At 45.0% G+C, this 16,350-nt stretch overlaps 1 protein-coding gene across 11 annotated transcripts in view; it reads left to right on the forward strand.

Moving 5' to 3' along the window:
- Positions 1-16,350, forward strand: part of ADGRB2 (adhesion G protein-coupled receptor B2) — a 163,779-nt gene that overhangs the window by 115,209 nt on the left and 32,220 nt on the right. For all 11 annotated transcript variants that reach the window (XM_083751606.1, XM_083751607.1, XM_083751602.1 and 8 more), the window contains 3 exons: positions 9,198-9,324; positions 14,661-14,764; positions 15,349-15,451. In XM_083751606.1, the coding sequence (XP_083607732.1) occupies positions 9,198-9,324; positions 14,661-14,764; positions 15,349-15,451 (334 nt within the window). The remainder of the gene's footprint in view (positions 1-9,197; positions 9,325-14,660; positions 14,765-15,348; positions 15,452-16,350) is intronic.

A 16,350-nucleotide genomic window follows, 5' to 3' on the forward strand; every position in this document is an offset into this window, starting at 1 on the left:
AGATTGCAGAATGTAGGTCTTAAGCAAAGCAGCAGGGATTGTGAGATCCTCATCCTTCTCCTTTCTTTTTCTCAATGCTACCTGGAGCTGGCAAGGAGAGCTATCCAGTCCTTCAGTGCTGAAATGTCCCTCATTTGCAGCACAGCATTGTAGTTGCACATTTCATTATTATACATCAAAAAGGAACCTGACAATATCTCTTCTCGCTTCCTGCCTGTGCCAAGAGTGACAGGCTCCCTTAACGAGGCCAACTGCCCCTCCCCTCTGCACTCCCCACTGTGGGTTAACTTTGTTAATAACAGCTATTGATTAGCGGGTGCTTAGAGATGGATGCCTCCTGCTTGCCAGATGTAATTCATTATCAGCTGGCCGGGAGGGAGGACAGTGGCAGAGGATAAAATAGGACAGATTCCCCTCTGAAACACATTGTAACAGGAGTGGCTGCAGTGCTCATCTCTTGGTTTGCACTTAAGCCTCCAGCTGGGCTTCAGAACAACAGAGAGGCACACCCACAAGCTAATCCAGTAGTTGAAGCTGTTCTTCTAGACCGGGAGGAGCTAACTGTTTCTGACCCAAGGGGCACATTCACCAGCAGTGAGTGCAGCCACCCATACTCTCGCATTCACACGTGCACCTACACAGCAACTCAGCTGAGATGGGGGGGTTCTCACCCTCGCACTTGTGAAATGCTAAATCTGATGTCTGCGGAGGGAGAACTTTGCCTTCCAAATGGGGCACTGAGCTGGGCAGGAACTAAATGCATTTTATTCATTCTTTTTTTTTAATTTACCACTTCTGTATACAAAATTGGGACGACAGAAGCATTTGGGTGGGCAGGAGTTGGGATTGAGCCTGCCCCTGGGCCAGATGTTAGACATCCCTGTTGCAGATGGAATTTGGAGGAGACCTTGGAATTGTAGGCTGAGGCAAATTTAATTCTCGGAGACATTCACGAATAACCAGTAGCAAGAGCTATGTGTGAGGCAGCTAGTGCAGGCAAAGCATTTAGAATTGTGTGCCCATTCCCACCCACTGAAAATTTAAGCCCCTTTTGCTGCTGATGCCTCCTCCTCCGTTTTCTTGTTCTGTGGCTCCTTATGACTCCTAACCAAGTTATTCCCCTAATCTCCATCAAGGACTGATTAATAGTAACATAGGGAACAGCTTTCTGCCAAGTCAAACTGTTATTCCACATAGCTCATTACTGCTTTCACTAACTGGGAGTGGCTCTCCAGGGTTTTTCGAAGTGATTTCCCCCCAGCCCTACCTGGAAGTAACAGGGATTTAACCCAGGATCCTTTGCATGCAAAACAAGCATTTGTCCATTGAGTCAACCCCCCCCCCCATTTGTTTTATAACTTTAATTCCTGGCTTTAGCTGTAAAGAGAAACTGCATGGGACAATAAATAAGGAGATAGCTTTTCCCTAGTGTTGGGGAAGCTGCCCAGCTCTGCTTGACTTGGCTTGGAAATGAACACAGCTATCCCAATAGTAATTGGGGGGAATAACACAGTTCATTTCTGAGCCAGTGCAAATTGGCTAGCTCTCCCACCCGCTCTGACTCTGTACATCCCACCTAATCACATCCCCAAAACTCCCTCCTCACTCTTTCATTAAGAAGTACAGGTCTAGGGTAGCATTCCCACTGCAAAATAAGAAGAGGGAGATTTTGCCCTCTCATCCCCCTCCAACACTCTTACATAGTAATTTTTGCTGCCTACTCAGCAGAAAATCCAGTGGAATTTACTACCAGGTAAATGGATACAGCATTGAAGGCTTTGTGAATCATAGTTTTCCAATGGGCAACTGAATGTTGGTGGTGGTAAGATGGAAATTCTCATTTGGATCATATTTTAATCTGAGTAAGGGAGGGGGATGGGGACTCACGAGAAGAATCTCTTCTTTCCACAGGACTAGCACTTTTCAAACTGACATAACCAGCCCAAGAGGGGTAAGATGTAACCATGTTGTTACATCTCACCTGCCTCCTTCTTAGATGAATTGTGGAGCCTAGTCAGTGAGCAGCTGTGTAACACAAAAAAATAGGGCTTACAGCTTTTATTAAGTAGATCTGTTTCCTTATTTGAGCTCTTTTACTCACCATCCTGACCCTTACCTTGCTTACTGGCAACAATGGAAAAGGACAAGCAATGTTGTACCCCTGTATCACTTATCTTTTTTATTTCATATGGGTTATATCCAACTAAGTCATACTCAGAGTAGACCAATTGATATAAGTAGGCTTAAGTTTGTCATGAGTTCAGTGCATAGAGTATGATTTAGTTGGAAGCAATCATGTCTGTATCTATTTGCATAATGGCCTCATGCTTTTCCTAGAGTAGTTCAGAGTAATTTAGGTGGGACTCCTCATTGTCTGCTATCCGTGCACTAATAAGGTTTGGATCCAAGCTATTCAATGGGTTTTATGTTTCTTTCTTCTTCTGGCCAAAAGAGCTCTCATGTTTGTTTCTCCTGTGGATTTGAGCCTTCTTAATTTCTCTAAGCGAAACTCTGTCAGTTTGATTGCAAGTTTCAAAGAAATCCATTAGACATTCTTCTGCCACCAAAGTTATCTTCCACAAATGATGGATTTGTTCCTGCAGCAGATAACCCTTTAAAAACTCTTTGATCTCTACCTATGATGCTTGCAATTCAAAGCGACTAAGATTGCGCCCTTCCTTTGAAGTGGGGTCTCCCTTCACATCAAAGAATTTAGGTGAGAAGAGAGATTTCCACACCTCATGAGGATAGTTCCTGAACAGTGAATGGACATTCAACATGGAGAGTTATTTGGTGATAACCCCTGCGAACTTGTTAATCACTGGAACTCATATCCAGCTGAAGCAGATGCCTGCATGTGTTGCTTCGTTTGCATGCTTTAATGTGAATTTGAACTACAAGGAAGTAGGGTTTAATATGTTGGGTGATGCACAGTTGTTTACATTTGTAGGAAATTAGTTATTATATACCAAGCTGTGAGACCCCATTGGGCAGAAGTCACATGGCTCTATAAGACAGTCATCTCCTATTGGCATTTTGTTTCCTTTCCAAACAAGTGTTAATATTTGTGTTTCAACTGATATAGCAAACCACTTCCCTTCAACCCAAGCAGTGCCTAGGGAACAAGAGACTTGGGGCTTATGCACACTTCCTCTTGTCCTACTGCTTGCCCCCCACCCAATTCCACCAAGGAAAACTGTTCTTTAGTGTTCAATTGGAGCAAATTGCAATTGGGGGTTTTCTGGAGTGCCATTTGTTCTGATCTATCACTAAAGAGTGGGTTTTCCATTGGAAAGGAGCAGGGCAGGGGAAAAACCACTCTGACCTGTGCCTAGAAAGTGTGGGTCAAGCAGAACACTGCTCAGATCCATGCTTTCTAGGCACGGCATAAGTGTGAAGTGCTTTGTGAAAAACTTACAGTAGCCTGATCTGTAGGAAGACTTGAGAGTCCACCCTTCTTTCAGTGGTATGGTCTGAAGGCACATGTAGCCACCACCTTATTGAAGCTTTCTGTATCTGGTCAGCACTTGAACGGGTGACCACTGGGGAAACAGTGGAAGAAAAGTGGGGAAGCAATCTCTCTCTCTCTCTCTCTCTCTCTCTCTCTCTCTCTCTCTCTCTCTCTCTCATACACACACACACACACACACACACACACACACACACACTTTCAGTATCCTGCAGCATAAGTTAGCTTTTATAATTCAGTGTTACTATCTCATTTTTGCTTGTGAGTCTCTGTGTTTTGTTTCCTAATAAATAGCATTTGATAAATTACTCCAGTAAAACCTTGGGAATTCAAGTGTTCTGTCGCCATTCTTTGGAGGCTTGTCCATCTATCTGCCAGTGCTGCTGTATTGCTTAGCTACAGAATAATTACGGAGCTTAAAGGTCCCTTAAAGATACAAAGAGTGCGCCAGGACATTTCTTGGGTTCCCTGCCTGATTAGACAAAAGGTCTCTCTAGTCGAGCATCCTACTTTTAACTATGGCCAATCAGCTGCTTCTGAAAGCCTCCAGGCAGGGTTCGAGGGCAATAGCCCACTCCCACTGTAACCTCCCAGCAGTTGGCATTCTTTGTCTCTGGGTGCTGTGGGCATCCTCAAATTCTGCATTATAAAGGTGTCTGCAAAGGTGACATGAAGACTGGCAACACCAACCCTGCCATGTGGTAATCTCTCACAGATGACTGCAGTGCCTGCAAAAACAAGCAAACTAGTTGTGTATCCACAGCAGTGACTAGAATTACCACTGGGAGGAGCACAGAGAAGAAACACCATGATGCATCTGCAGCAGCAGAACTGGACGCCTTCATCTGCCCCAACTGCAACAAAGCATGTCTCTCCCACATCGGTCTCTACAGCCTCAGCAGGCACTGAAACCATCCAGCATTTTGACCTCAACCCCCCCCCCCCAAGGAGAACCCCTCCATTGTCTCCCAAGACAGATGGATGCTAACATCACAGCAGAACCACATCTCTTGAGTGCCACTCCTGCCTCCTGATCCTCTAAGCTTCTCACTCATTCTGAGTAGCAGTTGGCTGAACGTTTTGGCTGAGTGATGGGTGCAAGTGTTGCAACAGCATCTTCTCCTACTCTCTACTGCATCCCTGCTGCTACTGCTTGCAAACCCCTCACCTCTTTTCCTGTACTCATTTTTCCTAGTCTAATACAGTTGACAAGCCTTCTGGGTATGGGCTACAGCCCATGATGGCTATGTCCTGCCTCCACTGTCAGAGGCAATGTGCCTCTGAATACCAGTTGTTGAGAATTTCAAGTGGGAAGAGCACTACTGCACTCACCCTTAGGTGGGCTTTCCGCATAAGGCATGTGGTTCACCACTGTGAGAGCAGAATTCTGCCCTTGGCCTGATCTAGGAGCAAGACTCTTCCTATGTTCTTATGGGCTGCATCCTTTATAGATTCTACACAGTGCACCAGTTGTACCTAACAGAATCTTGATAGTAGCAGCTCCTTGTTTTACTTCCAGGGTTGTGAGTCATTCTGCCTAAACATATTGACTTGACTGCCAAGCAACCCCTCCATACCTGGTTAAATGTAAAGTATAGGCACATACCTGTATATTGCATAGGAATATGGGACATTGTTCCAGGGTCCACCCTTGATTTATGTGGTGGGCCTGTTGGGTCTTATAGTTTATTCACATGGACTAGAACAGTATGGTAAAAGTCCAAGGAGTCCCACAGCTTGAGACCATGTGCAGCTACATTCTGTGATTTATCTCCTGCCTCCATCGTAACACAAACTGAAGTTCTAAAGTTTGGCAATCCTACAAAACCCATCGTGTCTGATTTTTAACCCCTTCTTCTCCTCTTGACCTGGCTCCATCTTCTGGCCCATCCAGAATATCTCCTGTCTTATCCTTTAGACTTGTTGATGGATACAGCATAGATACAGCATCTTCCTTTTGTGCCTGACCCTTAAAAAATGGCCTCTTCTCAGTTCTTCTTAATCATTTAGAAATGTGTGACCAGAGAGGGGAGTTTTCTGTGCCAGCAGATGCTAAATGTGCTGGTGAAGCAGAAGCTCTTCTGATGTATCTGCACATCTGAGATCAGAAAGAGCAGTTGCCACTATCTCTGCCGTACATCATAGCCATGTATTTATTTATTACAATTAATTACATCCTGCCTCTCAGGATGCATATCCTTTCAGTGCAGTTTGCAAGTAAACGAAATTGCATTTCTGCTGCAGTGCTTCTTCCAGCTCAGAGATGCTTCCCTTTTAGCCAAATAAAGAAATTGGAGGTCCCAGCCTCAGCAGTCTGTGGTTATTGAGGATGCTGAAACCTCCATATAATTTACAATCTACTCAGCCAGCAATATCCACTGCTTCCCCAACAGGTGTGGAGTAGGTAAACAAGATCAAAGTCTTGGCACTGTGAATGAAAGGAGTCAATGCCTCTGTTTTCCACTGAACACGTTAAGTTCTATTATACTGATTCAGACCACTGCTGCTTCTAGTTTGAGAGAGAGAATGTAGCTTAGTGGTAGAGCACATGCATTGTTTGCCAAAGAGCACTTGCATTGCATGCCAGATTCAACCACTGGGATCTCCAGTTGGAAGGAAGAGGTAGGAGGTGATGTGAAAGAGTCTTCTCTGCCTAGGATCCTGGAGAGCTACTTCCAGCCATAATAGGCTGTTGTTGTTGTTTAGTCATTTAGTCGTGTCTGACTCTGTGTGACCCCATGGACCAGAGCACGCCAGGCACTTCTGTCTTCCACTGCCTCCCGCAGTTTGGTCAAACTCATGCTGGTAGCTTCGAGAACACTATCCAACCATCTCGTCCTCTGTCGTCCCCTTCTCCTTGTGCCCTCCATCTTTCCCAACATCAGGGTCTTTTCCAGGGAGTCTTCTCTTCTCATGAGGTGGCCAAAGTATTGGAACCTCAGCTTCAGGATCTGTCCTTCCAGTAAGCACTCAGGGCTGATTTCCTTAAGAATGGATGCGTTTGATCTTCTTGCAGTCCATGGAACTCTAAAGAGTCTCCTCCAGCACCATAATTCAAAAGCATCAATTCTTCGGCGATCAGCCTTCTTTATGTTCCAGCTCTCACTTCCATACCTCACTACTGGGAAAACCACCATAATAGGCAAATACTGGACAAATAGTCTGTTCTGGAATGATGCCACTTTCCATCTCCATAGCTTTATACTATCTGCTCTGGCTGGCAGCAGTTCTCCAAGGCCTTGGGTAGAAGGAGGCTATTCTCAGCCCTATTACCTGAGAGCCCTTTTTGGCTAGAGGTGCTGAGTGCTGAGCATGGCAGGGCTTCCATTCATAGAATACATGCACTTCATCATTGAGCCATCACCCTCTCCAATGCTTCTCCCAAGACTACCCCAGTCAGCTGGAGTGACATCAGGGCCACAGAGACTATCCTTTTTTTAGGTGGGTGCACTGACTGGGGATGATGGGGGTTTCATCTTAAAACTTCTGGGGGGCAGTACCTTGACAAAGGCTGCTGCAATATGTGAAGCTTGAAATGGAAACATGAATAGGAGATGACAATGTCAGAGAGATTTGAGCCGACGGTGTAGCAAACTAAATGTCAGTCATTTTTGAGAGGCTATTTTTGGGCACCTAATAATGCCAAGGGCTGGGGAAAGTCCCAAGCCAGATGTGGCCTGCAGCCTTACCCCACATAGTCTATGTGCCCCTCTAGGCCTGCTCTGGGCTTTCAGGGTGCTGTGGGCCTGCTCTTTGCTCCTGGGCTTCAGTCCCGAACGTTGCTTGTGCGCACAAGGGAGAGGTAGGAGACAAAGCATGCACAGGGCAAAGCAGAGCTGAATCTCCAGAGGGAAGAGGAAGAGGTTGAGGCTATGGTGGCCTGGATGGTTCATGCAGAGCCTGCATACTACAGTGTCTGAAAATTCTGAGTGTGCAGGAGGGTTTGTCTTTGAGCATCCTGTCCAACCAACATCCTGTCTCCCAGGTGTGAACAAATAGTGGATGTAATTGTCAGAGGCAGGTACACCATTCCCTGAGCATCCTTGCACCCCCCAAATTCTTGCTCAGAGGAAGCACTTCCACGAAAGAGACAGGGTGGAATAAAGTGAAGAGGGTTAAGGAAAGCAACTGAAAATTATTTCGTTCTGATTTTAGTGTGCTACATGCACACATATCTGTAGAGCCTACCAGTTTGCTCTGAAACATCTGGGTGCCTGAATACTTCCCCTTCCAGTTGTTTTAAAACTACATAGAGAGCTGTGTGGCAGTGGGGCATTTTTGCATACCAGGAAAAAATTAGGATGAATGTAACAGAAAGGAAGAACCTGTACTGTGATGGAAGAATGGGGAACCTTCAGGAGGCGTCAGGGGACACACAGGCCACAGGTTGACCACCTCTGCTGGAAGTCAATGGCCCTTCATGGGGGAGGGGAGGTTTTGCCCCAGTCTGTTTGCACCCCTCCCTCCCTCCCTCCCTCCCTCCCTTTCAGCCCACCATTGGCCCATAATTGCCCTGATCCACTTCTAGTCGCAGGCAACAATTAGTGTCCGTAGACGCAGCCCAGATAAATACTGCAATATGGATGGGATTAAGGACACATCCAGATGTGCGGCTGAAGCATCAGCTCTGCACACTGGAGGCTTTTGTGTGAAAGATCAAGTGTCTGTTTCATTAGAAAAAATTGCACTGTTTGGGGGGGGGACCTCTAGCACATAAACATACCTTTTTAAAAAGAAAAAAGAAAAAAGCTATACATGACTATCTTCACTACTGTCTTATGATGCAGACTGAGGAATGTACTGCTAACTGTCGGGTTTGAGACAGGGTCCAATCATGATCAGCTGTGTCCATTTAGTTCTCAGAAGCTTTCCTGGCCCCTCTCAATTCTTGGATGGTAGCCTTGCCCCTCCTCTATCATGCTCACACAAAGGGTTGGCAGACAAAGTTTAATGTCCAGTGCATTTCAGACCTGAGATCCTTCATCAGGGAGTTTCAAATACAGAAATTCATTCTCTTCTAATACCCTCCTTTCCCCCTTCTTTTGTACATTTGCTTCCTGCTTCTCTCTCCATTCCTCAATTTGCTTGAGGTTTCCATCTTTGTGCTGTATTATCATGCAAACATGAAACCACCAGAGCAGCCTGTATCAACCCTTGGCTGTTTGCTGAGCAGGCCAGAAAACTAACTGTCTCTAAACCCCGGAGAACCCCTGCCTGACACACACACACACACACACACACACACACACACACACACACCCCTTTGTCCAGAATCCATGCCCATCTCAGTCTCTCGCTCTCCCAAATCCCTGTCGGCATCAACCTTCAAATTAAATCAATGCTTACTGCAATAGCAACAAACAACCCCGTCCCCCAATCTTCCCCACCAGGGAAATGAGTCTGTAGCAACATAGGGCTATGCCGGGAGCGGATTGGCGGGGGGGGGGCATTGGGCTGAGATCTCTGCTGGAGGATGGGGAGGGAGTGGAGACGTTTCACCCCAACAACTGGGTCAGGAGATAAAGCAAGCCGCTCAGACAGAACCTTGGTGCCAGCCTTGCACACACACACACAGCGAGAGAGCCTGCTTCACCCAGTGCATCACTAGGGCCGTGCCATGCAAAGGGTTAATGCAGGCAATGCGCTGAAGGGATGTGGGCTGTGTGAGTGTTTGATCATTTGAAATCTCTCCTTCTCTCTCCTTTCTCCTTCGCATTCCATCAATCAGGGAGGTTGGCGCTGGGAACTGGGAGACCGAAAGCTGCCAGACGGTGGAAACTCTCTCGGCTCACACCAAGTGCCATTGCAGCCAGCTCTCCACCTTTGCTGTGATCGCCCAACTGCCCAAAGACCTGGTAAGTTTTGACAGAATGAGGGAGAGCAGGCTGGGCTCTCGGCCAGCGCCACATTCCTGCCTCCCACCAACAGAGGTGGCCCAACCCTGAGACAGGAGGGCCTGATAGCCAAATTAAAGGTGGCAGGGTAAGGAGCCAGGCAAGAGTAATGTCATCTCTGGCCCACAGGACACAAGCTCATGATTCAGCTTTGCATGTGTGCTAAGGGAAGAAGTTGTGAGTTTGCAAGAGGTACTGTGTGCTTTATGGAGGTCTACTGTTGTTAAGGGATGAGAAATTTTCAACAAGCCTACTATTGATCTGGACCCAAAGGGACTTTGCAAGGTTGCATCCCTGCAGGGTGGTTAGGCTTAGTTGCATGTGCACACCCACAACTTTGTTGAACACTTACCCAGATTCCCCGTGCATGTTCTTGTCTACCACCTCTCTCTCCCTTTACCTTTGTCCCTGAGAGCTCTTTGCAAAGTCTGATAGTATGGGCCGTGTGAGCTGGAATGTCTCCTGGTTCGAATCTTACCTCCGCCCACTGTAAATTCACTAGGTAGCTGTCAGCCTCAGTTTCCAATCTGCAATTTGGGGGATAAGAATTCTGACCTGCCTTAAAGTGTTGCCATAAGGATTACTGAGGTAAGGTTTAAAAGTGTGGAAAGTTCCCTGGTTCAAATGTTACCTGGTTTAAATCTTCGCCACTGTGAATTCATGAGGTAGCTATACACAATACCTCAATCTCACAATTTGAGAATAATGAAATGTTGTTTATTATGTCTTACACTGAGTTGCCTTAAAATGTTATTGAAAGGATTATTGAGGTATTATTATGTGGAATATTTTTCACACATCAAAGTGTTGATATAAATACCCCGTTTTTATTAGTAGTGTTATTGTGTGTTGTTGTTGTTAGTGTTACCATTATTGTTAAAATAGCAGATGTACTCATTTCTCCTAGGGATATAGATGGATCAGTCTGTCTCAAATAGTCTGTGTTAAACACAATTCCTCTCAAAGAATGCATTTTTAAACATCATCCCTCAAAAGTACACATTTAAAAATGAGTTTTTGATACTTTTTAAAAAAAAAAAACTATGAGAGCTGTATTGGGACATTTGGGATGTTCAAAAACCAGTGGATAACCAAGTTCTCATCCACACTCTAGTATAGAGATATGGAACATATCAGATTTTATCAGAACTGACCAAGATCATATCCCTGAAGCATCCCTAAATTCTCCCTGGGTGCCTTTTCTTTCATGTGCTTGTGCATACATACCCAGAAACTTCACAAATGTCTTACTTTGACACCACTTAATTTTCTTTTCCTTTTGCAAATAAGCAGTCACCTCTGTGATGTTACCACCCCTACCTTTTGAAAATGTTTTTTGAGCCAAAGTTAGAAGAAACAGTACTGAAGGAGTGGAGAGGAAGGGAATGCCTTGCTTTCACAGGGCAGGCTGTGAAAGCAAGGCCTGTGGCTCATGCCTGAGGGGAAGACACAGCCTCCCAGCTAGGCCTAAACCCAGAGGTAGGCTGAAATTTCTCAGAAAACAAACCAAATATTATTGAAGAAAGGCAACAAGCTGGACTTTATGAGTACCGGTCACTCTTTCATAGCCCATCGCTTCCTCTGGTCATCAGTGTGAGCTAACAATGCAGTTTTGGTCAATGTTAACAGAAGTGAAATGTCACAGAAGACCATTTTCTGATTTTTCTTTCTCCCACCTCGTCAATTAGTGACTAATAAGTCCAATAAATAATAATCGATAATAATAATTTTGTCCCCTCACCCAAAAATATTTGGTAAAATCACACCCACACTATTTGTGCCATCCATAAATAGGGTGGAGAATTTTGGAAGGCTGTTTCATGCTGGCCTTACAATAACTATTTGCAGCCTGATCTAAACCTATATCATTTCCATGGCAACCATTAGGCCCCTGCCAGCGATGGGCTTGCATTAAGGGACAGTGATACACACACTCTGCACACACATAACCACATTCAGTATGCAAAAGAACAGAGATAGCTAAGCCTCAAGCTGTAGTTGGGGAGGGTGGGGTGGTAATTTGCAAATGTATATCAACAAGCTCCCCTCCCCAGTTTTTCTGCCATCCCTTCCCACTGCTGTTGTATCCCACTCAGAGTCTTGTATCCCTCTTCTCATTGATCTAAGGAGATGCAAAATAATATTTAAGTTGGTGGGGAGTAAAGGTAGCCATTTGGACCCATAAGAAAAATCACAGCGTCCATAATAGAGGGTTTCCTTTATAGCTCAATCAAAATGTGACAAGGTTTAACAAGGTTTAACAAAATGTGACAAGGTTTCAAGTTCTCCAGAACTCTTCATCAGGCTAAATCACCCTTTGCTAATCTGATTCCTTTCCTATGTTTTGGACCACAACCCACTGATGGAATTTGTAGCGTAAAACAAAGGAAGGGACCAGGTTGGCAAAGACTGGACCAAGGGCTAATCAGACAAGTGCTATGAGACAAAAGTGGCTTGGCTGATGGGGAAAACGCAAGAGTCTGTGTCCAGTCAATGTCTTGAGAGGGAATGGGCAGGAGGTGGCAGACATTTAAACAAAGCTCTGTTTGGTGCTATTATGCAGGCTTCAGATTTATTTAATTGGTTGGTTCATATTTGAAAATATAAAAAACAGTGGTAATCAAGTAATTACTGGTAATTGTGATGCTAATGTTATTGTTTGCCATCCTGGGACTTCTGAGTGAAGGCTGGATTATAAATACCTAAAATAAATTCATTCCATATCACAGGCATTTTTAACCCACTGTTCATCAGTTGATCGATCCCAGGGCAGGTTGCCATAGTTTTTAATACAACAAAAATAATCCAGCAAATAAAAGCAGGGAAAAGAAAAAGAATTAAATTCTTTTGCAGTATAAAAGAAACAACTGCAGCAAATGTCCAGGCAAACAGATATGGTTTAACATGCCAAGGCTGCTACTTCGGGGGGGGGGGGGCAATACCATCATCAGGATGTCTGCCACCACCGAGAAGGAGGACATTTGAAAAAGTGCTTCAGCACATGTGCAAAGTGCAGGTTACCTTTTCCCTGAATAGTGAACGGTGAGAGCCAGCTTCCCACACACATTTGCAAAACACTTCAAGGGCGTAGGTTTTCTGTTTAGAAAGACTTGAATCGCCAACTCTTTCCTATGGCAGTGACTGTTCTCTCCCACTCCTCACCTCCCCCACTCCCCAGCATCTGCTCCCTTTGTCTCCTCTCTGTGCCTACCTCCTCCGCTCTCCTCTTCAGCAGCCCCCTTCACCCTTCCCATTGTTTCCACCCTCCTACTTTCTCTCTGAACTCTTCCCACTTCCAGACGCCTTTAAGTAGATAATGCCGTAGATAATGTGGATCTATTCTCTGCAGCGTTTCTCACCCCCCACGCTCGCCCGTTGCTAGAGTGGTTGAAATTTATAAGAGTTATTAGCGAGCCTTCAAAGCATTAATATGCTTAGCGATGGGGAGGAGGAATAGAGAGCCCGTGCCAGAAGCAAATGGGCAACCATCTTGGGGGCGTGCTTGGGAATCCTCTGCCACGCTGGCGATGCCGCTGAAGGCAGGGGAGAGAGAGAGGAGCTTTGCTTGCATCCTTTGGTCACAGGCCTCTTTCATGCTCCCCTACCCAGGCGGGGTCATTGGTATTCCGGAAGCATGCCCTATTGGCAAGGAGATGGAGAGCCACCCTTGAGGAATGCAGAGAAGCGGCAACGGATTCTCTCCCCTTTCCCTCCCTCACCCAAGACCTCAAGCCATGTGCCACAGGAAGCAAAACAGAAGAAGGTGGCAGGGAGAGATTGGGTTATTCAGAGATGCAGAGTTTCTTGCTTGTCAGAGAAGGGGCTGTACTTCAGAGAAGGGAGCAGGCTTTAGCCACATGCCTGCCAAAGGGGCCCTCAAGCTGTCCCATGTCTCCCCCTTCTCAACAGGGACCAAAGACCAGGCACAAACTGGTTTTGTAAGGATTCTTCTCTGGTGCTACTCCCCCCAACCCAACCCAATCCTGGGAACTGGAAGAACATAGGAACAGCATTGCTGTCAGGTCAGGCCAAAGACCCATCTAGTTCAGCAACTTGCTCTCAAAGGGGCCAACCAGATTCTTATAGGAATGCCGTAAGAGTTGTAGTTTGTGGAACAAGAATTCCCAGGGCCATCACTAAGCTGCAATTACCACATTTGTGTGTATGTGCATGTACATAATGCTTTCTGCATGAAACTTTGGTCCCAAGTTATTAACAAATGTGGTGAGAAGAATCTTGGAGCCAGATCTTTAATCTAGCCACTTTTACTCCTGCCAGTCAGTTTGCAAACCACTCTTTGCTTTCTAAGAGGGAGGAGGGTGTTAAACTGGTATTGCAGCTTCCTATTACACCTCTGGTCATTTCCAGATGACCTTTCTGCTGAGCAGTTATACTGATTTGTTTCCAGGGGCTTAGACAACGGCAGTTATTCAATGAGCATTCATTTTTATTTGCTTATGGGGTGGTTAGATGAAGTTGTGCTTGTTGGTGCAAGAAAAATAAATAAATATAGATGTAAAGTAGAATTCCTGGGTGCCAAGATCTAAGTTTGGAGCTAGTATTCTTTGGTGAGAGAACCCCAACAGAGATTAAAAATCACAAAATATGCAGCAAAATTAAGCATGGAAATGTAGGCAGTTAGATTTTTAAATATGCCTTTGTGGGTTCCAAATCTTTACTTTTCCCCAGCCTAGAAAAAGACCACACATTTGGTAAGCTAAAAATGATTTGCTTACAAACTCTCTTAAGGTCCGATTCATGTGCTTTTCCATACAGCATTTATAAAAAAAAAAAACTTGCACAGGCAGTAAAACTTGGTTTAGTTACAGTGATGAAACTTCCTAAATTATTGGTACAGGAACTCAAGAGTAGCTTGTGAGAACCATGAGGTCAGAGCTTCAGCAACCAGCTCTGACTTCCTTACATGCTGAGCTTCTGCTGGGAAGCAGGTCCTTAGTGGAGGAACTGCATATTGAAAGGAAAACATTTTAGGGTGCTTCCATATTGTTGCTATTTTCAGGTGTGGTTCAATCACAAAGTGGCAAATTCAGATTTAGGCAATTAGAGTTGAGCTGGAGCCCTTGTGCCACAAACTCACTTTCTTCAAAGATTAGACTTTTTGCAATAAAGAAGATGCACTTGAAAGAGTGGGTAACATTTGCCTGGCACTGTGGGACAACCAGCCTCATATAACAAATGGTTAAGTCCATAGAGTAAGCTGTCCTGCCAGACTTAGCTCACCTTGTGTGAGGGGTGGGGACTCTCTCACTCTCCATTTTCTTCTTCTTCTTTTGCAGGCCATGGAATCTGGCAGCTCCCCCTCTGTCCCACTTATGATTGGTTGTGCTGTTTCTTGTATGGCTTTGTTGACCCTCCTGGTGATCTACGCTGCCTTTTGGAGGTAGGTTGGCTCAGCTGTTCATGGCTAGAAGTAGACTCAAGAACTGCTCTTTGAGCTAGCTCTAGTTAACCAAAATCCTGGTAGAAATGTGACAGATTTCTCTGAATGGAGTGATGGGGGAGGGTGGGAGGTGGGAATGGCATTCTGAATTTGAGCTGAAATAAAATCTTGCACACATTAGAAATTTGGGGCATTGATAAGTAGCAGGTCTATGGCTTGGCTTTTGAAAAACAGGGGTTCTGCTAATTGGGAACTGCTGGACTAGGGCACCATTTAAAAGCCTGCAACAAAATAGGTGTGGCCATAGAATCAGGAGGGGGGGGACCCTCGGTAAAATCAGCATCCTAAAGGGAGTGGGGAAGGCATAGAGAAGGTACTGCTGAATCCAGGAAGACCCATCCATTACTTCACCAAGTCGTTTTGAATTATGTTCTATAATGAATACTACATTTACACACTTTTATTGTAATTGCATACATGATATCATGCGCATAACGTCAGCCGCCCCAATGTTGGGTGCAACTTGGCCCCTGTGCTCCAAGTATCTCTCAAAGCTGCTCACCCCGTCACCTTCTTTCTTGCAGGTTTATCAAGTCGGAACGCTCCATCATTCTCCTGAACTTCTGTGTCTCCATTCTGGCCTCCAATGTGTTGATCCTGGTGGGGCAGTCCCAGATGCTCAGTAAGGTGAAAAAAGTTACTCCTTTGCAAGAGATCTGCAGGTCATGCCACTTTGTTTCAGCCTTTGAGAGCGTGGCTCCATGCTGATTCTGACATAGATTTCTATCTGTCCACCTTCCACTTTTTAAAACGCATCTTCTCTATAAAGCTAAAGGGAAACTTTCAAAATTTGGGCCAGATATTCAAAATATGAATAAAAAGGCCACCTTTTCGAAATGCGTGATAACTTGATTTTACAGTTTGATTAAGATGGAGATTTGAATGGAACACTAGGGAAATGGTGTATTTTAAAGTTAAGCAATCGTGAACCTCTCTTTGATTTCAGTGGGGAGGTTTAAGCCAATGGGCTCTCCCACCGCTTTCTTGGCCCCATCTGCAGACTGCAAAAGTGACAGGAGGAGGAGCTCAGTGGCCTTTGAGGGTGTCTACCAAGCAGTGCTGTATCATGATGTAACATGGCCCTGATAAGGGTTATATGGGAAAATAGTAGTCACTGCTGGCATTTGCTGCCGCTGCTGTGAAATAGCAGAAGTGGCGACAACAGGTGTGCAAAGGTGGCACTGGTTTCAGTGCCCCCACAAACTACCAACATTAGGCTGAACCATCCCATTGGAGAACTTTCAGACCAGCTTTAATTTAAAGATGAGCTTAAGTATCCCCACTGAGATCAGTGGGATTTAAAAGTTTAAAGTTGGGCGAGATCGGGTGCTAAATAATATTAATAGTATCATGTAAGCACCTAAAAAGTACTTTATCAACCTAGTCGGGGTGCATGAAATAATATAATGTTAAATATTAACCCAGCAGATGGAGTATTTTATACCTTGTTTTTAAATATTTAAACACAGTTGAGCTCATAAAGAATATCTATTTAATTTTGACTTCTAAATTCATATTGAGAGGAT

This window comes from Podarcis gaigeae (genome assembly GCF_964106915.1).
Source record: "Podarcis gaigeae genome assembly, chromosome: 8".
NCBI classification, from domain to species: domain Eukaryota; kingdom Metazoa; phylum Chordata; class Lepidosauria; order Squamata; family Lacertidae; genus Podarcis; species Podarcis gaigeae.